The sequence below is a fragment of the Phyllostomus hastatus genome, unplaced genomic scaffold (assembly GCF_019186645.2).
Source record: "Phyllostomus hastatus isolate PE091 unplaced genomic scaffold, TTU_PhHast_1.1 phas_contig_471, whole genome shotgun sequence".
In the NCBI taxonomy this organism is placed as follows: domain Eukaryota; kingdom Metazoa; phylum Chordata; class Mammalia; order Chiroptera; family Phyllostomidae; genus Phyllostomus; species Phyllostomus hastatus.
The window spans coordinates 539,157-566,895 of record NW_025333887.1 but is presented as its reverse complement, the minus strand read 5'-3'; the positions used below and the strand labels follow the sequence as shown (position 1 = coordinate 566,895).

The 27,739-nt window shown below is 53.6% G+C and overlaps 1 protein-coding gene and 1 pseudogene across 6 annotated transcripts; both read left to right on the top strand.

The window, feature by feature from the left end:
* Nucleotides 1-1,179, top strand: part of LOC123823085 — a 35,572-nt pseudogene extending 34,393 nt beyond the window's left edge.
* PDZD4 (PDZ domain containing 4) lies at nt 872-26,716 on the top strand. Of its 6 annotated transcripts, none has more exons than XM_045845500.1 (8): nt 872-1,565; nt 20,463-20,698; nt 21,814-21,904; nt 22,377-22,475; nt 23,396-23,458; nt 23,896-23,997; nt 24,309-24,419; nt 24,590-26,716. In XM_045845500.1, exons 1-8 carry the CDS (start codon nt 1,506-1,508, stop codon nt 26,135-26,137), a joined length of 2,310 nt encoding a protein of 769 aa, XP_045701456.1. In that variant the 5' UTR covers nt 872-1,505; the 3' UTR covers nt 26,138-26,716. The 6 variants fall into 6 exon arrangements, with proteins under 6 accessions (XP_045701456.1, XP_045701455.1, XP_045701460.1 ...); XM_045845499.1 differs by having other exon boundaries at nt 20,463-20,716; XM_045845505.1 differs by lacking the exon at nt 872-1,565 and adding an exon at nt 1,942-2,181 and having other exon boundaries at nt 20,463-20,716.
* The last annotated feature ends 1,023 nt before the right edge of the window (nt 26,717-27,739 follow it).

The following is a 27,739-nucleotide window of genomic DNA, read 5'->3' as shown; positions in this document are numbered from 1 at the left end:
GCTTGGAAGGGCCTTCCTCCACCAATGTGGTCTAATTAAACAGCCCTGTGTGGTTAATGATTTTGTCACTAGCCAAAACCTGGAAATAAGGCATGCAGCCACGGGGCTTGAGTTCAGCAGCTCTCCCTGGTACCACCTGAGAACGTGGTCCTCAATCTGATGTGCTTTCCAAGCAAAGGCCTTCCCTCTCTCCAGGATTGTCCAAGAAGAGAGGGCAGGTTGTGAGAGAGGAGATGGAGGGAACGTTAAAGCGCTGTGCCTGGGCACACACTGGGGATTAAAGACACAGGTCTGGTCGGTAGGCAGCAGACCCAGGCCAGTCCTGTGCTCACGGGAGGACCCCAGGGCATCCTAAGCCGCTTGGCAGGCTCTCCTCACGATCCCCTCCACCTCAAGCGTTTTTTTCCTTTTTATTCTTTAAAAATAATTAACAAAGGTGTCCATTTCAACGACAGTGAAAGAACTACTGAGTTAAAGGGGAGAAGCCGTCATTGAAAGGAAACCAGAGGGAGGGGTAGAGACATTCGGGCTGCTGCGTTAAAGGACCTGGCAAAGGGGCTGAAATCGCGCCCCCCTTCTAGGCCCTGAGCTCTCAGGGGGATTCCGGGAGGCCCTCTTCAAAACAGGATTTCTGTCTCCCCGGTGGGCACAGGCGACAGGTCCTGCGCTGGGCGCCCCGGGGCCCAACGCCGGGGGTGGCAGGGAGCCAGGGACATCCACCCCTACTTCAACACTGGAGTCCAGGCCCCACCCCCGGCTTCCCGCGCCGGCTCCCGCGGCCTCCCGCCGCTCAAGCTCCCACCCAGCCCCACTCCCCTTCCCTGCGCGCGTGCGCCCCGTCCCCGCGCCCCACCCCCGCCGCCACCGCGGGCGCGCGCTGGTGTCCGTGGTCCCGGGCGGGAGCTAGAGACTGCAGGGCCAGCTAGGGGCCGGAGAAGGGGCTCCGGGATCGCCGGGAGCGCGGCCGGGCGTGGCGGGAGCGCGGGCGCAGGCCTGGCCGCGAGCGGGGGCCGCCGCCGCGCCGCCGCCCACCAGTCGGCGGGCCGGGCCGCGGCGCTGAGCGCAAGGGCCGGGCTCCCAGGACCAGCGGCCATGGGCGGGAGCCGGAGGCGGCAGCGGCAGCGGCAGCGGCAGCGGCGGACCCCGCGGGCGGGGAGGCGCGCGGCCCACGGCCCCTGACGCCCCCGGAGGCCCGGCGCGCCCCCGCGCATCCTTGGGGGGCCGTAGCCAAGCAACGCCCGGTGCGCCTGCCCATCCCCCGCTTCCCTTTTTTTCCTGGCCGGGTGCTAGGGAGCATGCCCGCGCCTGGCCCCTGCCAGCTAAGAGTTAACCCGAGGGGCGTGAAGCTGCCCCCCTTTTGGGGGCGTGCCCCCCTTCCCCGCTAGGCGGCCCGCCCCCTGCTCTAGGGTATGGCTCCGGGTCCCGACCCGGGACCCGAGGTCCCGCGCAAGGACCAGTGAAAGGCATTTACCCTTTTCCAACCTCTTCCCTCGCCGGCCAGCACCATGGGATGTAATATGTGCGTGGTCCAGAAACCGGAGGAGCAGTACAAAGTAATGCTTCAGGTAGGGTGGTTGGGCCGCTGGGGTTGAGGGGGCGTGGGCTCCACCTGGGGAGAAAGCCGACCCGGGAGTAGGGCCTGGTGTAGTCAGGGCCGCAGATGTGGAAGGGCTGGGGGGTTTCTAGAGGAAGAGGTAGGGAGCCATCCTCACCCTCAATTTCTGCAGCTGGTGGGTGTTGGCGCTCCGTGGGAACCAGTCACAGATGGGAGGGGGGAACTGCGTGGGGAACGGGGTGCGGGATGTATTCTTTGGGCGCCAGGAGTAGATTGGGTCGCGAGCCTTGGGTTCACATAGGACCAGGTCGGGAAGTTGAGTTCGGTCCGAGTCCGACGCGCTTGGGACCTGGAAGGCGCGATGCTGCGGGCGCCGGCTGGAGTGGAGGTTGCAAAGGAACGGCCTCTGCACACTGCACACGCTTCCTCTGCTAGACCCAGGGCAGGGCTGGGAGGCGAGCGCCTGCGGCGCTGGCGGGGGAGGGGGGCGCAAATCTAGGTCGCTGCGGGACAGGGGCGCAGGAGTGCACCGGGCAACCCAGGGTCTCACCGACGCCCGGCCTGGGCTGGCATTCTCCGCTCCGGCCCTGACCAAACGGTGGCCTCCCCTGCCTTGTGTACCTCGGGTGAGTGGCCGCCTCCGGGTTCAGTGGGGAGGGCCATCCGTGGGCGGCGGTGCCCGGCCTCCTCTTTCTCCCGCTGGGCCTCGGGGGTCGTGGACCGCGTGGTTCCTGGCTGGAAGAGGAGATACCGGGCTGCCGGCTCCGACTGGGACTCCTGCCTCTGGGCTGGGAGCGGGGCTTCCTTGCCTGTACGTGCAGTTATTTCGTGAGTGCGTGCCTGTGCCCCGTCTGTATGTGCGCGGAGGCTCCTGTGGCCCCGCGCGTGTGTAGTTTCTGTGTGCGTTCTAAAAGCTGTCTAGAGAAATGTCCCAGATGGTGTGGTCTGAGACGCCCCCAGGGCTAAGTGGAGGGAGTTCAAGGTCAGAGGGAGTCGAGATCCTGGGGCAGACCCGGCACAGTCAGGTATGCACTTTAACTCTGTGTTCATTGGTCCGGACAGGGGTGCAAGTGCAGGCCGGAGAGGTGTTGGCTGGAGGAATGGGGTCTCTTTAGAAGAATAAGGGGCACCCTTACAGGCATCAGAGGGGCCAGGGGGAGGAGGAAGAATCAGTGCATCACGGGTTTGGGGAGGCTGAGGAAGCCCAGCATTTGTGCTGGGAGTCTAGTTCCTCTGGCCACCGTGGAATGAGGGGCAGTATGGGCAGGAGGGGTAATCTCGCCTTGGCCTGGCGGCACTCCTCCGCTCTCTCCCGGCAGGTGTCCGGGGCTCGTGAACCCTCTGCTTTTCATGCTCCTTGCCTCCCGCCCCCCATTCCTGGCTTTTGCCTTCTGGTGGGATTGGATTCAGGAGTGATCCTGGTTGGGACCGAGAGGCAGTCCTGTGGAATGCCCGTGATGGGCACCCGAACTGCCTTACGGAGGTGGGCTGCGCTGGTTGGTTGATGAGGCCGAGGAATCCTATCTTCATTGCTTCCTTTCTTGGAATCATTTCATCAGAAGGCAGGCGGTTCCAAAGAGGTGGGCTCTGGACTTTGCCGGCAAGGCATTGATGTAGTACTTCATTCCAGGCCGGGCCTCATGGGGATGTGTGAAAAGCGGAGGGCAACCTGCCCTACACTACAGGTCTGAAATGAGCCATGGTTGGGAAGTGACACTGCGGTAACCCTTTGGGGCTCCCCATGGCAGTCGGAGGAAGTGCCACAGGTTGGGCTGGGACTGCTGCCTTCAGGGGTTTCTATGTGTGCGGAGGGCTTGAATCAAAATTCCCTGACCAGGCTTTCCTCCTTGAGAGAGAGCCCCAAGGCCTTGGCAAGTAGGCCTCAAGGAGGGGCTGCAGGCTCCAAAGGCAAGCCGCCCCCTGCTGTTTCCTGATCTGGGCTGCAGGCGGCCCCCCCCCGCCCCAGTTCTTGGGAACGCCACTCCCTTTTAAAGCTCCTTCAGAAGTTTGGACAGAGGGGAAGACTGGGTGAGTTTTAAAAGAGGAACTATCTGCCCTGACTTGTGTGGCTTAGTTGGTTGGGTGTCCCATGGGGTGAAAGTTTGTGATTCGATTCCTGGTTGGGACCCATGCCTGGGTTGTGGTGGCCCTGGTGGTTGGGGCACGTGCAAGAGGCAACCGATCCATGTTCTCTCATACATCGATGTTTCTTTCTACAACAACAACAACAAAATGAGATCTGAAAAAAGGAACCATCTTTTAAAATTAAGGGAAGACAAAAGAGAATTGAACTTTTAAAATCCGAAAAGCAGAGAAAACCGTTAACTATCTCAGTTGACCCTGTTTCTGGGGGCTGAAGTCCCTGGCATAGGAAGGGAGAACTTTCCCCTGTAACCCCTTCTCAAAGAAGGATGCTTTTGTCTCAAGACCAGCCAGTTTCTGGGACTCATTGCCTGGCACCAATGATCCTTAAACACTGGTGTTCCCCCAGCTTCAGTGGCACTTCTCTCGTCTTCTCCATGCCTGCCTGTGACCCCTGCACCTTACTAGGGTAAGGGACCCCACTGACACACAATGCAGCTCAGAAATGCACATTTCCTCCCCTATCACTTGCCATGTAACTTCCTGTATAAGGGCTCCCTGGAGCACTTCCTAGATCGCCAGAGTTCTCTGACTCCCAGGTTAAGGAACATTTAAGTCTCTATCCTAGCCTTGAGTTCCAGGCCTTTTTTGCCTGATGACTCACAGGCACTTAAAAAAAACAAACCCCAGCCCTGGCTAGTGTGGCTCAGTGGACTGAGTGCTGGCCTGCAAACCAAAGGGTCACCGATTTGATTCCCAGTCAGGGCACATGCCTGGGTTGCTGGCAGGGTCCCCAGTTGGGGGGTGTGTGAGAGGCAACCACACATTGATGCTTCTCTCCCTCTCCTCCCTTCCCCTCTCTCTAAAAATAAATAAAATCTTAAAAAAAACCCCTACAGCTTGAGATATAATTTGCATACCCTTAAAGTGTACAATTCAGAAGTTTTTTGGTATAATCAGGGGAGTTGTGAAAGTATCACCACTATCTAATTCCAGAACACTTTTGTCACCTTAAAAAGAAACCCTGTACCCATTTCCCCCCTGGCACCCACTGATTTATTTTGTTTTTGTGGATTTGCCTTTTCCAGACATTGCTTTTTTAAGATATATTTTATTGATTATGCTATTTATTATAGCTGTCTCATTTCCCCCCCTTTATTGCCCTCAGCCCTGCACCCCCCTCCCACCCACATTTCCTCCCCTTAGTTCATGTCCATGGGTTGTACATATAAATTCTTTGGCTTCTCCATTTCCTATATTGTTCTTAAACCGCCTCCTGTCTATTTTGTACCTACCATTTATGCTTCTTATTCCCTGTACCTTTTCCCCCATTCTCCCCACTCCCTCCCCATTGATAACCCTCCATGTGATCTCCATTTCTGTGAATCTATTCCTGTTCTAGTTGTTTGCTTAGTTCATTTTTGGTTTTGTGTTTTTTTAAAGTTCAGTTGTTGATAGTTGTGAGGTTTTTGTCATTTTACTGTTCATATTTTTGATCTTCTTTTTGTTAGATAAGTCCCTTTAACATTTCATATAATAAGGACTTGGTGATGATGAACTCCTTTAACTTGACCTTATGTGGGTAAAGTACTTTATCTGCCCTTCCATTCTAAATGATAGCTTTGCTGGATAGTCATCTTGGATGTAGGTCCTTGCCTTTCATGGCTTCAAATACTTCTTTCCAGCCCCTTGCCTGCGAGGTTTCTTTTGAGAAATCAGCTGATAGTCTGATGGGAACTCCTTTGTAGGTAACTGTCCAAGGCATTTCTAAATGGAACACTATGATATGTAACCCTTTGTGCCTGGCTTCTTTCATTTATCATGTGTTCAAGTTCATCCGTGTTGTAGCATGTCCTAGTACTAATTTTTTTTATTGCTGAGTAATATTCCCTTGTATGACCATACCACATCATATTTATCCATTCATCTGTTAATGGCCATTTGTGTTCCCACATTTTGGCTATTGCGAATCATGCTGCTGTGGGTGTACAAATACCTGTTGGAGTCCCCACTTTCAGTGTTATTGGTACATACCCAGAAATGGAATTGCTGGATCATATGTTAATTCTGTTTGATGTTTTCACTGGGGCTTCACCATTTTACATTCCCACCAGCAGTGTAAGAAAGAGGGTTCCAATTTCTTCACATCCTCCCCAACACATTTTTTTATCCTCATTCAAGGATATGCTTACTGATTTGAGAGAGATCAATCCATTGCCTCCCATATGCGCCTCAACCGGGGATCAAACCCACAAACATTTTGTGTACCCAACGATGCTCCAACCACCCAGCCGGGCTCCGACACATGTTTTTAATTAATTAATTAATTAATTAACTTACTTTTTTTATCCCTACCCGAGAACATGCTTATTGATTTTGCGAGAGAGGGGAAGGGAGGGAGAGGGGGGTGGAAACAAACATCTATGTGAGAGAGGAGCATCACATGCACTCACTGGGTCCCCACCCACAGCCTAGGTATGTGCCCTAACAGGGAATCAATCCCCAGGCCTTTGGGTTTACAGAAGATCCAACTGAGCCATGTGGGCTATGGCCCAACACGTGTTTTTGATAATAACCTTCCTACTGTGTGAGGTGGTAGCTCATTGTGTTTCTGATTTGCATTTTCCTGATGGCTAATGATGTTGAACATCTTTTCATGTGCTCTTGCTCATTTGCATATCTTGTGGAGAAATTTCTATCTTTATGCCAGTACTACTGCTTTTAGTGTAGTGTTGTTAAGAAAAATTTGAAATCGGCAAGTGTGAGTCCTCCAACTTTGTACTCTTCGAGACTGCTTTGGCTATTCCAGGTTCCCTGAGTTTCCATATGAGTCTTAGGATCAGCTTGTCAGTTTCTGAAAAGAAGCCAGCTGCAATTTTGTGGGAATTGCATTGCATTGAATTTGTAGATCAGTTTTGGGGCGTATTTATTTATTACCCATGAACATGGGATGCCTTTACATTTGGGCCTTCAATTTCCTTCACTGATGTTTTGCACTTTTCTTAAATTTATTCCTGCGTGTTTTATTCTTTATGATGCTATTTTAAGTGGAATTGTTTTCTCAATTTCTTTTTCATTTTTCTCATTGCCATTGTATAGAAGTACAGCTGATGCTCGTACATTGACCCTGTGTCCTGTGGCCTCACTAAACTTCATTTATTAGATTTCGTTCTTTTTAGTGGGTTCTTCAGGGTTTTCTGTATATGGGATTGTCATGGGCTAATAGAGTTTTATTTTCTTTCCAATCTGGATGCCTTTTATTTCTGTTTCTTGCCTATTTACTTTGGTCAGAACCTTCAGTACAATGGTGAATAGAAGTGGGCATCCTTTCTTTGTTTCTGATCTAAGGGAAAGCGTCTTTCAAGCCTGAGTATGAGGTTGGCTCAGGGTTTTTCATAGATGCTCCTTATCAGGTTAAGTTCCCTTCTATTCTTAGTTTGAGTGTTCTTACCATGAAGGGTTGTTAAATTTTGTCAAATGCCTTTTCTGTGTCTGTGGAGATGTTCATGTGACTTTGGCCATTTATTCTACTGATATGGTGGTCTATCACAACACTTTAAATGCAGCATGTCAGTACTCCAACCCAGTTTCTTTTTTTTAGATTTTTTTTTAATTTTTAGAGAGAGGGGAAGGGAAGGAGAGCGTGAGAGAAACATCAGTGTATGAGAGATACATCAATAGGTTGCCTCTTGTGTGCCCCCAAGTGGGGTCCTGGCCTGCAACCCAGGCATGTGCCCCGACTGGAAATCGAACCAGTCACCTCTCGGTTTGCAGGCCGGCACTCAGTCCACTGCGCCACACCATCCAGGACCCAATTTCTATTATCTCAGTCATGTACTGCAAGGACGGGTGCTAGGGGTGGTGCTGGGGGCGGTGGGGTGGAGGGGGGTGAGCTTGAAAAATCTGTAAAGGACTCTGAGTTGGGGGGGTATGCATGTTGAGTTAGGAATCAGAAGGAGCCAGGTTACAAAGGGTGGAAAAGGAGAAAGCAGCATCACCTAGCACCATCTAGCATCAAGGCACAGAATGCCTTCCATGTGCCTCCGCTTGCTGGGCCTGTGCCCTTCTCTCTGGTGGATCTAATCACTCCACTGCCTTGAGCTTCTCTTTGCCTGCCTTTCCCCCTTGTCGCTGCAGTCATCCTGATTTTGCTACCCCTTCTCAGACACCATCATGTGCTGCCTGGCTGGCAGGCCTGGCACATAGGAGGCCCATGTGACAAAGGAAACACCTCCAGCCCACTTCACCCCTTCCCTGCAGGGCCCAGCCCTCTCTGCTCTTCTTTCAGCCTCTAGGAGGAGGGAGTCAACTGCCTGTCTTCTCCCCTCTGTCCACATTAGGAGAGGAGAGGACACCTCTCCAGACCTTTGGTAGTCTCCCAAGTGCTCTATCCTCCAGGACCTACTTTCTGAACCCGGACTGTGCCAGCCACCCTCCTGTGTGCTAGAAATTCAACCTGGAGCACTACAAATGCCCTTGCTTGGGGCCTTGTTACAACTTGAGTTCGGGGATACTGATGAGACCAGGGTGGGAGCGCCCATGCCTGCCCCTCTCACCTGTCCCCTCTCTCTCTGAGACATCTTTACCTTCCATGGCATCTCTCCACACCCGACATGTTCCCTTCTGCTTGAGTGGGGGCTTTCTGTAAGCAGGGCTTTGGTGCTGCTGCCCTTGTGCATGGAGCTGCCCTCTGCAAATCGTGGGGCACTGAATTCCAGTAGCCATGATGTGCAGCGGATCCCATGCCTTGTCATTGGACCAGAATTTTAAACAGCCCTTCCCTCCTTACCTCATTTCTGAGATCTGTCTGAGCCATTCATAGAAAATACTAGAAATGCAAATTAATCTATAGTGGCAGAAAGAAGAGCGGCATTTGCATGGATGGTTGGAAGGGAGGGAAGACAAAGGGGCATGAGGACACTTGACAACGATGAAAATGGTCACTATCTTGATTGTGGTGATGGGTTCACAGATATGTATGTATGTATATATATACATACTTCATTATACTTCATTACAACTTTATTTTTTAAAAGATTTTATTTAATTATTTTTAGAGAGAGGGGAAGGGAGGGAGAAAGAGAGGGAGAGAAACATCAATGTGTGCTTGCCTCTCACATGGCTCCCACTGGGCACCTGGCCCGCAACCCAGGTACGTGCCCTGACTGGGTGGGAATCAAACCTGCAACCTTTTGGTTTGCAGGCCCGTGCTCAATTCACTGAGCTACACCAGCCAGGGCTCACTACAACTTTAAAACCAAGAAATATATGTGCACGCATATACCCGCAAAGGACAAATAGGTGAGAGCATTTATTTAGCCTGGCACGGGTCCTAGTGAGGCCGAGTGGGTCTTCCTTCTGGCTCAGGTCTCTGCCAGGTAAGACAGTGTGGTGTGTAGATACTGAATGGTTCACTTGCTAGGCGCCTGTTTCCTCCCCTTCTAAATGGGAATAAAGAGTGCCTGCCTCCTGGGGTCATTGTCTTGGCAAAATCAGTATCTTTGGCACTGGGTCCCCTGGGATCTTGTTTGAGTGGAGTTACTGCCATCAAACCATTAGGTCAGTTGTTGAGATGTTGACATTGGGTGGAGAAGGCCTTACTCGTGGACGTGTCACAGTCAATGTCCAGTGACAGAAGAATGTCCAATATTCTTCTTCTGAGGGTTCCTCTACTGTAAAAGAAATGAAAAGATTTGGTCCTTTTGCTCAGGAGTCAAGCCAAAGGAAGAGACTGAGAAGCTGGGGCTTGGGGTTAGGGTTTAAGTATCACAGGCACCTCCCCTCTTCCTAGTGCAATCTGTCTCTTCTGCACGCTTGCTTTGGGCAGAGGAAATGAAAACACTCCATAAAGAATATCATTTTTTAAATTACTTTATTGTTGTTCAATTACAGTTTTCTGCATTTTCTCCCCACCTGTCCCCCCCACCCCAGCCAAACTCACCTCCCTCCCTTGCTTCCACCCTCCTCCTTGGTTTTGTCCATGTGTCCTTTATAGTAGTTCCTGAAAATCCTTCTCCCTTCCCCCTCCACTCTGGCTATTGTTAGATTTTTCTTAATTTCGATGTCTGTGGTTATATTTTGTTTGCTTTTGTCTTTTGTTGATTATGTTCCAATTAAAGGTGGGATCATATGGTATTTGTCCCTCACTGCCTGGCTTATTTCACTTAGCATAATGCTTTCCAGTTCCATCCATGCTGTTGCAAAGGGTATAAGCTCCTTGTTTCTCTCTGCTGCATACGTAGAGTTCCATTGTGTAAATGTACCATAGTTTTTTGAGCCACTCATTTGCTGATGGGCACTTAGGTTGCTTCCAGCACTTGGCTATTGTAAATACTGTTAGATGAGGATTGAGGATCCAGCCCTTGGGCCACCCAGGTTAGTCCAGAGGTAGGTGGGAGGATGTTTTTAGTTGTCCACAGGATCTGGGAAGCTGTGAACACACTTGAGGATGACCTTGGGAATTGCTTTGCTTTTTCACCCAGGAGGTGTGGGCCATCCCTCCTTCCCTGCTGCTCTCCTCAAGCAGGACTTCAGAGGTTCCCAAGAGGCCTGCCCCCACCCTGGGGAAGGCTGGGAGCAGGGCAGACAGGTCAGATTTCAGACCACCATGGTGGGCACCTTCCACCTACTGAGCAGCTTTGGGGAGGGAGGGGAAGGGCTGATGAGAGGGGAGAGGAAGACTATGAAGCACTTGCTTGGTGCCTAAACCCTGTTCAGGTGTATGCATGTCTCCCTGGTTACTCAAGGGGGTGCTCTGGGACAGCTGATTCCACCCTGGGGCCCTTGTTAAAATATAGGATCTGATTGAGCAGGTCCAGGGTGCAGTCTGCGATTCTGCATTTGTCACAAGCTCCCAGGCAGCATCCATTCTGCTGGTCCTTGGACTACATGCTGAGTAGTAAGAACCTCAGGTAGGAACTTGGGTTAAATCAATGAAGCCCCAAATCACACCAACATCACTTAGGGTGTGAGTTTGTTACCAATAGGAAGTGAGGCCTTACCTCAGACATATTGAATCAATTTCCAAGGGTCACTGCTCAAGGTATGTCCCAAAGGACATAATCTCTTACATGCCACATATAGTGACTGACCTTCCCTTCCCATCACTCACAGTCTTACCGACATACAGGCATCTCACATGGGCGTGCATGTGCACATGTGTGTGCACACACACGACCTCCAGACTACTAAAAAGACCTTGTAGATGAAGGCTTCTCATGCTTCCTTTTCTCGCTATTGCCCCTGGGCAGAAAGGTCATGGGGTGTTCTGAGGTGGGTGTTATGGTTTGTCCAAGCAGCTTCAAGTAGGGGCCCACCATTCACAGGCTAGTCACATGATGGAATGTACTGCTGCATCCCTGCTAGAATTCTTACAAAGTGAGACATTTTGTGGCCACTTTATTCAGGCAGGAATCATCCTTGGATGATGGTAAAACCATTAGATAAAGGTTGCTGGGGAGCAGGATATTTACGGGGTCTCAGGGTTACTCCAAATTTCTTATGAATTTGGAAGGGAAAATGCAAATTTTTTGCCACTGACAGACCTGGCAATCTCCGCCTTGACTACATGACCAAAGCAAGCAGGCCTCCCCAGCAGTGGGTCAGCCTGACCCCCAGAGTGTCCTGACATTGGTGAGAGAGGGGGGAAGGAGAAGGGTACAACAACTTGTCAAAGTGCTTAAGCTGAATCTAATGAGGGCAAATCCAGACCCTGGGACATTCTAAAAGGCAGCTGCCCTGCACTCTTCTAAGAGGTCAATGTCATGAAAGTTTAAGAAGTGGATGAATTGTTACTAGGTTAGAGGAGAATAGAGACATAACAATCAAATGTGATGTGTGTGGTCCTTGATTGGATCCTGTGTGGGTAAGAAGCGGTAAGGGGATTGATTAGTGGTATAGTTGGAGAGATGTGGCCTTGACTATATCAGTGCCAAATCCATGGGCATTTTAAGGGTATTGTAGTTTCGCTCAGGAGTGGCAGCATTCATGCAGCATCTCACTGTCCGAAGTTTAATGTATGTGTAGAAAGCTTAATGTATGTGTAGAAAGCGGGGAGCAGGGGTAACAGAATGTGCACTCTGGGGAGATCTGGTGAAGGGAATGCAGATATCTGCTGCCAGATGTTCCAATGTTCCTGTGGATTGACAGTTTTCAAAATCCAGAGTTGGTAAGACATGAATTGAGGACTTTGGTTGGGCCACTGTGGGCCACTGAAAAGACAGGAGCAGAGAATCTTTGGCTCAGGTTGCCCTTCTCTAGGCTTCTTTCTTCACCAATCCTTGGTCAGTTTGGAGGTCCCCATAACACTTGTCTGGACAGGGGAAGCCACAGACACAGCTGTGTCAAGTGTCCCCTGGACACTGCTGACTGCAGGGTGAGAGCCAGCTGGTTGATCAGAACTCCCTGCTCCAGGATGAGAGGGTAACTTCTGGTGTCTGTTCTCTCCTAGTCTGTTTCCTGATCCTCAGAGTGGGGTTAGTTGAGTCATAATGTAGTGGCTGTGGGAGTCTCTAGCAATTATGTAGCTACCCACCTCCCTGAGGCCTCACCAGGAGTGAAAGGGCCTTCCCAGGGTTTCCCAGGGTGTCCCCATGGGATGCAGAGAAAGCCAGGCCTGGCCTCTTTTTCTCAGCCTCCCCCTCCCTCCTCCTCACATGTCTAGATTCCACATCAGAGCACTTGGGAAATATGGGGAGCGGAGGGGGTGGGTGGAGTGGAGAAAGAGAGACAGAGATGGGAGGGAGGGATAGACAGACAGAGAGAAACTGATGAGAGAAGAAAAAGGGACAGGGACAAGGGGAGATGGGGGGGGGGACGAGGGGAGAGAGGGGGGACGAGAGGAGAGAGAGAGAGGGGACGAGGGGAGAGAGAGAGGGGACGAGGGGAGAGAGAGAGGGGACGAGGGGAGAGAGAGAGGGGGACGAGGGGAGAGAGAGGGGGGACGAGGGGAGACAGAGAGGGGGGACGAGGGGAGACAGAGAGGGGGGGGGGACGAGGGGAGAGGGGGGGACGAGGGGAGAGAGGGGGGGGGGACGAGGGGAGAGAGGGGGGGGGGACGAGGGGGAGGGGGGGGGAGAGGGAGGGGGGGGGGACGAGGGGAGAGAGAGGGGGGGACGAGGGGAGAGAGAGGGGGGGGGGACGAGGGGAGAGAGAGGGGGGGGACGAGGGGAGAGAGAGGGGGGGACGAGGGGAGAGAGAGGGGGGGACGAGGGGAGAGAGAGGGGGGGACGAGGGGAGAGAGAGGGGGGGACGAGGGGAGAGGGGGATGAGAGGGAGAGGGACAGGGAAAAGGGAGAGAGACACAGGCTCTTTGTCTGAGACTCTGGGATGGGAGGGGGCCAGTGCGAGGGAGTCCAGGGCCCCGCCCTCCGCCACAGGCTGCTGGCTGCTGCTAAGGCCTGAGGCCCTCCCTTGGTGCGGGGAAGCAGCAGCAGCAGCCCTCACTTGTACCTGGCCCCTCCCCAATCTCAACAGAACCCTGAGCTTCCTGTGTTGCTCTCATTTGTCCCAGTGTCCCCTCGTTACTCTTCCATCTCCTTCACCTGCCACTAGTGTCTCTTCTCCTGTCCCGGTGTTTCTCTTGCCTACCTCCAAGGTCTCTGAGGCTTTCTCTTTTCTTCATTCTCTAGCATCATGAATTTTTCCTCTTCTGAATCTATCCCATCAGCATTCAGGTGAACTCGGTTGCCTCTTGTCCTCAACTCCCTTGGTGATGAGAGAGCTGGATCCTCCAGGGCTGCTCCCAGAGCACAGATCAGCAGGCAGTGGCCCAGGTGCCCGGATTCCATGTTTCCAGTACAGTCTCTGATGGTCCGCCTGCTGGGGCCCCTCACTTTTCCTTACTCACCTCCAACACCCTTGATTGTTAGAAAGGTCCTCCCACAGCCACAGTGACTCCCTCCAGATCTTCCTTTTTAACTTGCCTTGGGCTAAGCACCTTCCCCAGCTGTGTCTCATCCCCTCTCCTAACCCTGCGCTCTTGTTGGAGAGGTCATACCCTAGGGCCCTGGCTTGCATTGAGTGGCTGGGGTGGGCATTGGGGTGGGAGGTGGGCATGGGCTCCTTCTGAAGGCAGACCCAGCACCTAGGGGGTCAGTGTCCCCTCCCACCCTGGGGCCTCCTGTCCCTTTTTTAAAAAATATGTTTTATTTAAAAATTTTAAAATTGATTTTGGAGAGAGAGGGAGAGACATCAACTTGTTTCACTTATTTATTCTTTGGTTGATTACTTTATGTGCCCTGGCCTGGGATTGGACCCACATTCTTGGTGTATCAGACAAGGCTCCAACCAACTGAACTACCTGGCTGGGGTGTCCTCTTCTTTTTAAAAAATAAAAATAAAAAATTTTTCGGCCCTGGCTGGCATAGCTCAGTGGATTGAGCGCAGGCTGCAAACCAAAGCATCGCAGGTTCGATTCCCAGTCAGGGCACATGCCTGGGTTGCAGGCCACAGCCCCCAGCAACCGCACATTGATGTTTCTCTCTCTCTCTCTCTCTCTCTCTCAACCTCTCTCTCTCTTTCTCTCTCCCCACCTCCCTTCCCTCTCTAAAAATAAATAAAATCTGAAAAAAAATTTTTTTCAATGGCAGTTGACATACATATTAGTTTCTGATGTGTAACATAGTTATTAGACATTTGCGTAACTTACAAACTGATCATCCTGATAAGTCTAGTGTCCTCTTCTGCTCAGACCCTGGGCTGGGGAGATCATGGCCCACACGTTGGCCACCCACAGAATCATTTCTGCAAATGCAGTCCTAGAGGGGGAGACAGTGAGAGTGGCATGGGGTGTTGGGGTAAATGGGGAGGATGGAGGGTGGGGAAGGTAAGGGGTTTGGGGGGTGTGTGGCCAGGCCCTTCCCAGTTCTTCCAAACCCAGCTTCCCAGTGCTCCCTGGGGTGGGTGTAGGGTCTTCTTGGCCACCTCCCCTAAGGGGTAGGTGGCTGTGATTCATCATCCTCACCTTCAAGCAGGAGGTCCTGGAGTAAAGGCCTTTCCCTCACCTGGAGCCCACAGGCCAAGGCTCCCCCCGCCATCCCCCCACTACTGCATCTTCTCTAGGACTCCAGGCTCCCGGGATCTGTCTTTTCCTCCTGGGCAGGAAGTTGAAGGCGGTGGAGGGAGAATTAGGGCGTCCTGTGCCTTCTTAGATCAGACGTAGATGGGAAGTCTGCTGTGAGTTCCTGGTCACAGCTCTCCTTTAATTGGCGCTCAGGGGGCTGGAGCCAGGAGTGCAAACCAGACACCTTGCACGGTCTGCGGGGAGACTGAGAAAACCTCAGCACAGATCACAGGCTACATTGTTTTTGTATATTTTCTCTGTGATTATAAAAGTAATGTTCACTGGAGAAAATTCTGTAAAGGACAAAAGAGAAAAGTCACATAAGTACTCCTTCCACCAGGCCTAGGCTGCCTACTACCTGCTGAGATCCGCATTCCCAGAAATCTCAGGTTTCCATTTCCCTTGCACAATATTTTTACTTATTCTTTCCAAGCCTTTTCCCATAAACATATTGATATTGCAGATGGTAATCATCATAGTTCGTGTTATTTTAAGTATTTTATTTGTTCATTCATTCATTCATTTATTTATTTATAGAGGGGGGAGGGAGAGAGAAAGAGAAGGAGAGAAATATAGATGCACGAGAGGAACATTGATTGGTCGTCTCTCGCACGTGCCCCAACTGAACAGGGAGCAAACCCGCAACCCAGGCATGTGCCCTGAGTAGACATCAAACCCGCAACCTTTCTGTTTGCAGGATGATGCTCAATTCACTGAGCCACACCAGTCAGGGCGTTCATTTATATCTTTCATAAACAGGCTTGCTATTAGAATACTGTGGTAGACACTTACCGTCAAGACTGTTGTAAAGGTTTTGGCATAAAAAAAATGGCGGTGCCTTAATGAATTAAATATAGAATGACCAGACGGTCCAGTGATTCCACTGCTCGGTGTACACCCATAAACGTTGAAAACAGGGACACAAACACGAAGTCAGGGACTTGTGCAGGAGTACTCCTAGCAACACGGCACAGTGTCCAAGAGGTACAGACAACCCAAATGTCCATCCACAGTGGAATGGAGAAACAAAATGTGGTCTGTCTCTACAATGGAATATAGGGTCCAGCAGAGGTAACACTTGCCTCAGTGTGGTTGGTAAGGCTCGTAAATGTCTCACATGAGATGGACAGCAGTTTGAACATTTTACCTAAAATGCCATATGGCGTGCTTGAGTGTGACATTGTTATGTCACAGGATTACATGCTTATACTGTGTAAGAAAAAAAGGGTGTTATTTGTGCCACACCCTGTATTTTGGAATGCAATAGAATATTATTTAGCCTCCAAAGGAATGAAGTACTGATGCTTGCTACAATATGGGTGAACCTAGAAAACTTGCTGAGGAAAGATGCCAGACAAGTCAGATACATACTGTGGGATGCCATTTCTCTGCCATGTCCAGATGGACAGAAACAAGATAGAGGCAGTGGCTGCACAATGTGAATATGTGAAATGCCACTGAATTGCACATTTGAAAACGGTTAAGATGGTCAATTTTGTGTTAGGTGTGTTTTACCACAATAAAAAATCATGCTGCTTTTAACATCCTTGTAATTTGCATAATATTTGTCATCATTTTAGGATCTATTTAGAGCAAATTCACTGGATCAGAGGGTATGATGAACATTTTCAAACTTTATAATTATTGACAAATTCCTTCAGAAAGACAACTATTTTACACTCTGGGGTAAGATCCACACTGCGTGTATGATCAGGGGACTGGGTCTGCCAGGTGAGGGACACTGAGTGCCATGGGGCCTGGAGGTCGCAACTGCTCTTAGGACCTGTGGTGAGTGGGCAGTGAGCCCTCTCTTGGTGTATAAAGGGGAACCAGGCTGACTCAGAGCACAGTGGCCACATTTGGGCAAAGGGGTGCCTCTAAGACTTACCTCCCCTCTTTCTGGTGGGAGGGAAGTGACTTCTAGCTCAGCTGGGATTGGGTTGGAGTTGTGGCCCACGGGCCAACCCACTTGGGCCCATCCCAGCAACAGGTAAAAGAGCTGAGTGTGGAGAGGCCCCAAGTAGAGAGCATGGAGCTTCAGGCAAGGCAAACACACTGAAACTAGTAGGACTGCTGCCGCAGGGTGGTTTCTAGCTAAGGCAAGAAATAATGCCTGGCACATGGCAAGGCTGGCACGGCCCACCCAAAGTGCTAGAGAAGACGAGAGCCATTGGGAACTGGGGTGAAGGAGGTGCATGGACGCTCAGCTGGGCTTTCAGGTATGTGAAGTGTTGGAAGACAAAGTGGGTTTCTTCTGGATTGTTCCCAAGGAGGCAGGTTTGTACTTGGTGTCGTGAGTTTTCTGACAATGAGCAAGCGCGGCTGTTTCTGAACTGGAAGGGCTTCTGGCGAAGCTGACCACCCTGGGCCCACAAGGGACATGACCGTAACTGTGGACTCCTGCTGGCTATAAGTAGCCAGGTCCCTTCCCTCTGGTGTCGTTTCTGTGGACCAGAGCAAGAGGAGCAGGTGTCCTTGGGTGAGAGGCATGAAAGCGGAGCTGAGGGCCACCTTGCCCAGGAGCTCCTGGGAAGGCCGAGTGGGCCCCTTTGGTGTGAGGATGAGCTGAGGACCCCATGTCCACTCTGGCCTAGCTTGGGTCTCCCCATGGTCATCATGAGCCTTTAACTTCTGGTGGACCCTCCCAGGACAGAAATCAAAGTGTAATGCGAGTGTATTTGGTGAGCCTCCCAGAGCCTGATGAAAATCAAGTCCCTGGCTGTAAAACCTCACCCACATGTTTAGGTCTGCCAGGGTTTAGCCTGTGCCACGTGCTCAGCCTGTCAGTACTCTCCCTGGGTGTTCGCTGGGCCTTTCATGGCTCCCGATGCACAGGTACTTGAGTAGAGCCTCAGCACGTCTGTTCACCAGTGGGTGTGGTTCCTTGAGTGGGATGGACACGCTTGGGCACCTCACCTGGAGTGGATGTACGTGACAGGAGGGGGCAGTAAGTGAGGAGCAGGTGCCAAGGACACCCACTCCTAGCGCTCTGGGGCTCTGGTGCCTGGCCCGCAGAAAGAAGGGTGTGTGAGGGGGCAGAAAAGAGTGGCAGCTGTGAGAGCTGGGGTAAGGTGATTTAGAGCCCCTACCCTGCAGATGAATAATTTACCAACACCTTAGGATGGAGACAAAGGAGGATAATGACACAGGCTGACACTTAGGGCTGAGTGGGAAGGTGGTGGGGGGGGTTGGTGGGGTAAGAGTAGACCTTCTGGAGAAGGTTCAACACAGGGTCATATACCCAGCCCTACAGCCACTCAACCCTACCCCTCACCCACACAGTCCATTCACATCCAGACTCCCACATCTCACTTACACCCCTACCCAGACCACCACACCCACTCAATCCATAAACACAACCCCTGAACACACTCAACCCACATACCTCCTACACCTCAGCCAAAACCCCACCTATATCCCCACTGCTTCCCCACACTCCTGTTCCCACCTCTACCAATCCCCACTCACATACCCTCTGTCTGCCCTACTCCCATCCATACATCCACACCTTACACGGGTACCCACGTCTCATACTCGCCCAGCCCCTACTGCATATAGTAAGGACGGGGCTTGTCCCAGGTCCCCAACTGAGCCCACTCCTCATTCACTGAATCCCCAACCCCGAGTTGCCTCCCAGGGCCTGAGATGCTGTGGCTCCTCAGACTCCTCCACCTATTCTGCAGAAACTCAGGAACTCGGAACTCCGAAGGCACATGGTGGTTTTTTATATTTTTCAAATGTTCTATAATGAACCTGTGTTTCTGCCCTGGCTGGTGTGACTCAGTGGATTGAGCACCGGCCCGTGATCCAAAAGGTTGCCAGTTTGATTCCCAGTCAGGGCACATGCCTGGGTTGTGGGCCAGGTCCCCAGCTGGGGACATGTGAGAGGTGACTGATCGATGTCTCTCTCACACATTGATGTTTCTCTTCGTCTCTTTCTTCCTCCCTTCCCCTCTCTCGAAGAGTGAGTAAATAAAATCTTTTTAAAATAGGAACCTGTGTTTCTTTCATAATTGGACAAAATTGATTAAAATATATCTCTTCTGACTATGAAATGTTTGGAGAGAGGGGAGACAAAAACTGAAATTACCTATGAGGATGTAATCACATAGCAGAGAGGGAATTACTCAGAGGAGTCGTGGCCAGCCAGGGGGCCCTGCACTCCTTGTGCTTTCCTAAGACAGCCAGCCTTCCTGAAACAATATCCGGGGACTGGTCTCTCACGCTGCAGCTGGGAAGACATGATTTTGCAGTTGGATTGGGCATCTTTATGAAGAACTCCCACCCCCTGAGACATCCAGGAGGAAGGTGGCGCTGTGTATGAGAATGAGAAGACGGGAACAGCATAGCCAAGCAGAAAAGGACTCTCCTGTGCCACTCATCCTGTGGAAACTCTGGCCATGGGTGCATACTGGGTCCCTGGGACCTGCTCTCTCCGTGTTGACCGTCAGGGACTTTGCTTCTTGCAAAGCAGCCTCCCTGTCTCAGTCTAGCCCCCTCTCCCTTCCCCTGAAGCAGGACAGGTGACACCTGCTCAGGGAGCCTTCCCTTACCCCCTTTCTGAGGCTGGTCCTGTGCTTCCATAGCAGCCCCTGAAGGTCTGTGTTAGCCCTTATCTGCTGGGTGTAGTCATATGGGGCGTCACTGCTAGTGTGTGGCCTCCCCAGGCCTGGAAGAGCCCTTCCACAAACCTGATGAGTGAACTGAAGGAAGACCCTACCATTCTCCCATCTCCAGGAACTGCTTCCTGACTCTCCTTCACTGACTCTCCTTCACTGGCCCATGACAACTTCTGGCTGTGTTTGGTCAGTAGTGCTTTTGCCTCCCTGCCAAGGAGGGCCTTGACGTTGTGTGTGTGCACGGCTGGGTTCACTAGTTGGAAAGTGACCATCCCAGAGCCCAAGGCACACAGGCTGCTGCAGAAATTAGGGGCTGGACTGGGGCCAGCCTTCTGCCCCCAGCTGGCTTCCCAGCCTGGATCTCTGCCTGCCTGGAAGGCCCTCCATCTTCCAGCCAGTATCAGCCTGCTTCTCCCATCTTCTCTTTGGCCCCCAGCCTGATATGGCCTCCTCCCCCACTCCTGCCCCTGACCATTGTGCATGCCGGCCTGGCTCATGACTCCCTTCATCTTGCTGAGCCTTAGTTTCCTCATCTGCCAAATAGATTGTTGGGTCAGAATTGGGCACATCAGGCACCTAAGAAACAGTGGTGATTATATAAGGGCCACTTCCTTGGCCTTAGACTGCCTTGTAATGCCAGGAGGCTCTGCATGTTGGCCTTTTTCTCTTTGGTGAGTCCAGTACTACCTTGAGGACCCAGGTCCTGTGCTTCTCTTCTTCCCGACCCTCCCACCTGAGCCCATTTGTTGACTGACACCCATCAGGAGAGGAGTCCAGGTCTTCCTCTCATACAACAGATGCCCAGTTATTGCCAAGGGGGACTCTGCAATTTTTTAGATGCTAGCTCTGGCCTCAGTGCTGCCTGAAGGAGAAGCAGGGCCGGAGTGAGGGGGACTGAAGAGTGGATGGCTCCTGGAAGAGGGCCAAAGGATGTTCTAGTGTGACAGCAGAGTCCCCAGACTCTCGGGGTATGGCCCAGCAATCCACAGACAGCACTGTGTGGGGACAAGGCTAAGAAGCAGAGTTTGCCTGTGAATGAGGACACAAAGGGTAAGCAGGGCCAAGGGTGGAGAGCAGATTTCTTGGTTGAGCAGATCGGGGTTACTGGTCAGTGGGTTCTCATGGGGGCGTGTCTCTGCCACAGGTGAACGGGAAGGAGCTCTCCAAGCTGTCTCAGGAGCAAACCCTGGAGGCCCTGCGCTCCTCCAAGGAGCCCCTGGTGATCCAGGTGCTGAGACGCAGCCCCCGCCTCCGGGGGGACAGCTCCTGTCACGACCTGCAGCTGGTGGACAGTGGCACTCAGACTGACATCACCTTCGAGCATATCATGGCACTGGGCAAGCTGCGTCCACCCACCCCGCCCATGGTCATCCTGGAGCCGTACGTCCTGTCTGAGCTGTGAGTCGCCCTCAGGAGGGCCCCGGGCCCTGCCTCCAGAGACGGCACGCCACCAGCGGCAGCCATCCCCACACCACCCAGGGGCTACAGTGCTGCAGCTCTGGGTGTGGCAGGGAGACTCCAGGGGGCTTGCCCTCTCAGGCAGGAAGCAGGCTTCCAGGCCTCCAGAGTTGACTGTGGAACCCAGGGGCTCAGAAATCTCCAGGCCTCTAGCCTCAGGCTGGACACCAGCTGAGGAAGGGGCCAGGGGGGCTGATCTGCAGGATCCCCATTGTATCTACCCTCAGGGCCAAGGGAGGACCATCCTGGGACTTTGCTGCTGGAAGGTTGAGGTCCTCAACTCCTCCTCCTTCATCTTCTCTCTTCTGCCGCCCCATCATCTTCTGCCTCACAAGCATCACCCCTTGAATCTTCTTGCATCCTTGTCTGTCCCATCCTTCCTCCTGCTCTGAACTTCTTCCATCTCTTCAGCTTCTTTCTTTGGCCTGCTTGGAAGAAGGGCCTCTCATCCAAGCCTGGTGTCTCATGACTGTGTGAGCACTGACTCATTCTGCTAGCCTAAACCCCGGTTGCAGGGAGGTGGTCCCAGGATCCCCTCCGCAGAGAGGTAGGCTCAGGGCCACCAGCAGCCACGCTTAGCTTCAGGGCAAGAGGGGCCACCATTGGAGGTAGACTGGGTCTTTTTCTGTTCCTGGGCAGTCCGCTGGGGCCTGGATAACTCCTGGGGGCATTGCATGAGTGGGGTCAGTGCTGGGTGGGAAGGACACCTGCACACAGTTTGGAGAAGTTGGTCCCTGCTGGCTGGCATGGTTTGAAGAATGTGAGTGGGGGGGACAGTGTGGGACAGGGCGGGAGAGCTAGGCGTGCCTGTGTCCTCAGTGCGGACTCCTGCATACTCCCGTTCAGTAACTGTTCCTGGTTTGTGCATGTAGCTCAGAAGGAAGGGGTTCTGGAAGAAGTGGCCTAGCCACCTTCCCTGAGGGTGTAGCCAGTGCAGGGCTCCATGCTGAGTGCAGTGAGACTGGCTAGCCCAGGAGTTTGGGCAAGGGCATGAGAGGAGCAGATGGCCAGCCTGACCCCCACCTTCTCCTGGGCAGCCCCCCAATCAACCATGAGTATTATGACCCAGCGGAGTTCATGGAGGGCGGCCCACAGGAGGCAGACCGTATGGACGAGCTGGAGTATGAGGTGAGCCGGGTGGCCAGGGCAAGACCTGCAGCCAGCCCTGGGACAGCTCTCTACAGCCCAGCACAGGCCTGGCTCCTGCTGCTCCCAGGTGGCTGGGCCTTGTGGTTCTTCCTAGTGTGTGGCTGGTTACTCAGGCTCACCCACCAAGTCTGGCTGAATTGGGGAGGGCATGGGTGAAGTCCTATGGTCAGTTTATGTCAGTGAGTCTGCGTCTTGAACATGTCTGTGTCCCTGTGTGTCCCGTGTGTCTCGTATGTCTCGGGCACTTCCTGGTAGGGAAGACCATTGAACACATGTACCATTTTGGGATGTTAAGAGAGATCCACCAAACCTGAGGCTGGAAGCTCAGCTCAGGGGAAGTGTTGCTGGGGCCAGGGCTGGGCCTTGGCTGCCACCGCTGCAGCATGGGTCCTTGCTCACATACTCCCGGGGCTTTCTTCCTCTGCTTCCCTCACCCCCCCTCTTGTGGCAGGAGGTGGAGCTGTATAAAGCCAGCCACCAGGACAAGCTGGGCCTGATGGTTTGCTACCGCACCGATGATGAGGAGGACCTGGGCATCTACGTTGGAGAGGTATGAAGGTGGGGATATGGGTGGAGTCTTCTAGAAGGCAGCAGAGCCCCATGCTGTCTTCTTATGTGCTGGGACTTCAAAGCTGGACTTTGCCCATCTGTATTGCATCAGTGAGGGGAATGGGTGCCATGGTGGTGGGTGCTGAGGCAGGGTCTGGCATACCACCCAACCTCTTGGCCTCTGCACACTGCCTAGGACTCTCAGGCTGCCCACAAGGACCCAGGTACAAGGGATAGGGCCTGCTTAGCATCACAGGGAGGCTGCTGGTCAGTGAGGCCAGAGCAACCAATGGCTTCGGTGTATGTCCAGCCTGACAGCCCTCTGCAGCACACATGGCCCGAGTGGGACACTGGGCAAGGCTGAGGCAGGATGAGGTCCTGGCCAGGCTGTATTCTGCCTCCCACATCTTGTAGTCAGTCTTCCTGGTACTCATGGGGGTCATTCTCCCCCATCTGTCTGTGACAGATGTCTGTGTGTCTGCAGGAGGGAGGATGACACCCCTGCTGCCCTCCGCACACTAGCAGTATCCTGATCGAGTTAACCTTCATATGAATATCCTACTGCTGACATTTTTGAGTATGGGAAAGTATCCAGTTTGCTGCATTTGCCCAGTCTCCAAAACACAAAAACAAACTTCCATGCAAAAGAGTACAGGAGTGCCATCCAGGGCGTGGGTGTGGGGTTGGCAGGCAGGGGCTGGAAGGCTTTGGTTAGCAAGTTAGCGGCTCCTGCTGTGGTGAGGTGACTAGCCCCGGGCCCACTGTTCTGTCCCTGCGTCCTGGAGCTTGGAAGCTGCTGGTCTGAGCTAAAGAGGGAGTAAGCAAAGGAGCCTTTGGTTTGCTTTGGGGCTGGGAGTGCCTTCCTACTGAAAAGGCACTTTAGCGGAGGTACTAAGTCCCCAGGATGTGTGTGCCTTGCAGGTGAATCCCAACAGCATTGCAGCCAAAGACGGCCGGATCCGAGAAGGAGACCGAATCATCCAGGTGAGCTGAGCATGATAGGCAGGCCTGACCCAGGGCCCTGATGTGCCAGCTGTCACACCACCTTTTCTTAGCTGATCCCTGCTCTGTCCTGCTAAGAGGTTAGCCTGGTGCCAGGCATCCTGTTGTGATTAAAATAAGGGCTGGGTCTCATCTCTCCTGTACAACTGCCTTGGGTGACTCCTGTGTCCATGTGGGATCTGCTCTGGCACATAGCAGCCTCTCCTTCTGTCCCCCAGATGTGGTCAGATCTCCTCCTCCATGTTATTCTCTGAGCATGCGTGCTCTCGCACCGGCCAGGCTGCCCTCTCCTGAGGCACCTTCCACTTCTCTCCACCCTTCCAAAGCTCGAGAGCCTGTCCCAGCCCAGGGTGCTCAACCAGGGTCCATCCCAGAGCCAGCTCTGGGATCCTTGTTGATTGTTCTTCGGCCTGCCACAGATAAATGGTGTGGACGTCCAGAACCGGGAAGAGGCAGTGGCCATCCTGAGCCAGGAGGAGAACACCAACATCTCTCTGCTGGTGGCCCGGCCTGAGAGCCAGGTGTGTGTGTGTGTATGTGTGTGTGTCCAGCAGGGTGTTCTGGGTCCCCTCACATTGGGCTTTCTGTCTTGGAATATGCTGTGACAAGGACACAGACATGCCAATAACCTGGTGCTCATAGAGGGCTGGCAGTGTTCCAGAGCCTATTTCCCCTTTTGACCTGTGATGGCCGGGTGGGCTGGGACCACCCCCTCTCTTGGGTTGTTAACTTCACCGGGACCAGGAGCCTGGTTATGGAGCCTTGAGGCAACTGGAAGGGTGTCCGGGGAGGTCCTTAAGTTGGTGTGGACATCATGGGCCTGTCTCTGCAGCTGGCAAAGCGATGGAAGGACAGTGACCGGGATGACTTCCTGGATAATTTGGGCTCAGAGAATGAGGGGGACCTGCGAGGTGGGAAGTTGAAATCGCCCCCTGCCCAGAAGGTGAGCAAGGAGGAAGAGCAGGTAGTAGGGAGGGCAAGCAGGAAGGGAGTGGGAGGAGGGGCTGGGGGTGTATGGGAGGTGCACCAGGCCCCAAACTCCTTCTGATCCCAATCCTGTGGCTCCCCCACTAGTGGGACCCAGACTGAGTGGGGTTCACCTTTCTACCCCAGCTCGGGAATGAAGAGGAGCAAGGGGTCCCTGATGTGGGCCCAGGCCTGAGCAACAGCCAGGAGCTGGACAGCGGGGTGGGCCGGACTGACGAGAGCACCCGCAATGAGGAGAGCTCTGAGCATGACCTGCTGGGCGATGAGCCCCTGAGCACCACCAACACGCCTGGGACCCTGCGCAAGTTTGGCCTGCAAGGGGATGCCCTGCAGAGCCGGGACTTCCACTTCAGCATGGACTCCCTGCTGGCTGAGGGGGCTGCACTGGGGGGTGGTGAAGTCCCTGGTCTCACCGACGAGGAGTATGAGCGCTACCGGGAGCTGCTGGAGATAAAGTGCCACTTGGAGAATGGCAACCAGTTGGGCCTCCTCTTCCCCCGGGCCTCTGGTGGCAACAGTGCCCTGGACGTCAACCGCAATGAGAGCTTGGGCCACGAGATGGCCATGTTGGAGGAGGAGCTACGGCACCTGGAATTCAAGTGCCGCAACATCCTGCGGGCGCAGAAGATGCAGCAGCTGCGGGAGCGTTGCATGAAGGCCTGGCTGCTGGAGGATGAGAGCCTCTATGAGCTGGGAGCCAGTGAGCCCAAGAAGCACGAGCTGTCTGACATCTCTGAGCTGCCCGAGAAGTCTGACAAGGACAGCACCAGTGCCTACAACACAGGGGAGAGCTGCCGCAGCACCCCACTGCTCACCGAGCCCCTGCTGGAGAGCCCCCTGAGGCGGGCAGCAGCTGGCAACTCCAACTTGAACCAGATTCCCTCTGGGCCCCCTGTTGCCACCCACCCCAAGGGAGCTCCTCCACAGGGGAGCCCTGCCAAGTTCCGATCCCTCTCCCGAGATCCCGAGGTGGGCCGGAGACAGCACTCAGAGGAGCGTGTCCGCCGCAGCCCAAAGACGGGGGTGACCCTGGAGCGTGTGTGCCCCGAGGGCAGCCCTTACCTCTCTAGGCGCCACCGAGGCCAGGGCCCGGAGAGCGAGCACTACAACAGCTGTGTGCAGCTGGCCCCGCCGCGTGGCCTGGAGGATCTGGGTCATGGCCCCTTGAGTGTGGCTAGTGGCCCTCGGGTGGGCGGAGCAGTGGCAACAGCCACCGAAGCACCCCGTATGGAGTGGAAGGTCAAGGTACGTAGCGACGGAACCCGCTATGTGGCCAAGCGGCCTGTGCGCGATCGCCTTCTAAAAGCCCGGGCGCTGAAGATCCGAGAGGAGCGCAGTGGCATGACCACGGATGATGATGCAGTGAGCGAGATGAAGATGGGCCGCTACTGGAGCAAAGAGGAGCGGAAGCAGCACCTGATCCGGGCCCGGGAGCAGCGGAAGCGGCGTGAGTTCATGATGCAGAGCCGGCTGGAGTGCCTGAGGGAACAGCAGAATGGCGACAGCAAGGCTGAGCTCAACATCATTGCCTTGAGCCACCGCAAAACCATGAAGAAACGGAACAAGAAGATTCTAGACAACTGGATCACCATCCAGGAGATGCTGGCCCACGGCACTCGCTCAGCTGATGGCAAGCGGGTCTACAACCCTCTGCTCTCAGTTACCACCGTCTGAGCCACCTGGATGGGAGCTAGCTGTATGCCAGGTGCTGGCCCTCTGCCCCAACCCAGGTTCAGTGAGCCTCCAGGGACCCCGCCCTGTACTCTCCCTTAGAATCTAGTGTGTGTCTGTGTGTGCACAGGTGTGTGCGTACCTGTCTTTGTGTGTGTGCACAGGAATTTGTTGCCAGAGAGAAGCCTCTTGAGAAGCAGGGGCACCCCTTCGGTTGTGTGCATGTGTGTACGCAATACAAGCCCATGAGCCCAGGCACATGCATGTGCACACACACTCATGCACACCCCTCCAGAGCTCTCTCAGTGTGGGACCTTAGGCACAGGGAAGTTGAGCTGAAAAGGAGTTGAAGAGGATTGTCCTAAGCACAAGAGAATGTCCAGCTTCCGAGCTGAGCAGTCTCTTCCCCTGCTGGGAGCAGCCACTATTTGTAGACAAAGGCAACCCTGATTTTTGTGGTTTTTCTCCCTTCCTGTGCTTGCCAATTGTTTTTCTGTTTTGTGCACCTGCTCTGGGGACTGGCAGCTCCTTCAGGCAGCCTGACAAAGGTGGAATCCCCTAGTGAAGGCTGGGAAGGAGGTAGGTGGGTGGGGGGAGTAAGAGGGAGGGTTGGGTGGGAGGGAAGGGATGGGAACAAAGGGGAAAATGGGAAGCAGCTTTCCTGCTGGCCTCTGCTCTGAGGTGTGGGGACAAGGAGCCTCTGACGTGGCTTTTGAGGCTCATCCTGGGGCTACCTCCTCTGAAGAGGGAGAGCTGAAACTGAGGGGGCTGAGGGGGCTGTATCCATCCAAGAAGAAATAATTGAGCCTAGGGCTGTGCCTGACTCCATATAGAGTGTGGCTTCTCTTCTGAGGGTCATGCTTGTACATGAGGAGTCCAGAAGCCAACGTCCATGAATAATAGCAAAAGACCTTTGTGACAAGAACCACATGGAGTTGAGGGAATGGCCTGGACCCGTCAGAGGTGTGCCTGGCCAGCTGGGCCAACGGGGGAGAAGATGTCCCACACCCTACTCTGCAGGTGTGCACTGGGCAGCCCTTGGGGACTGGTGCATTTATTAAGAGCTGCCTCAAGCTCCCCAGGGCCCCTCGGCCTCAGCCTCAGATTGGAGTCAGACAGGCTGCCCGTCCCTGCCCCCCACTGGCATTGTGACAATAAAGCAAGCTGCCTTTTTATGGTGACTCCTGGCCTCCCTGTGTTCATTTTCATCGTGCTAGAAGAAATCAGTTTGGAGTGGGAGAGGGGCAGCAGGGCAGGCGAGGACTGGGACTAATTGAAAGCTGTGCCTCTGCTTTTCTTGGTGTGTCACTAAGGAACAGCAAGGTCTTCTGATGTCATTGTCCTGTATTCTGGGAGGAGGTATGACAGGGTTGCTTGAATCATTTCAGGGGTGTGACATGGCCACAGGGTGGTTCCCAGATGCAGGGAAGGGTGGCAGAGGCCTGGCTCAGGACTGGTGGCAGGGCTTGCCACTGAATGAGGCCAACACCCATTCCCCGGTGGAGCCTGAGAGAAGAGGGTTCCACTCATCTTCTCCCCCTCTGCCTTGGAAAAGCCCTAGCAGGGGCAAGGAGCTGGGAGCGTCTCAAAAGCACAAATTATCTT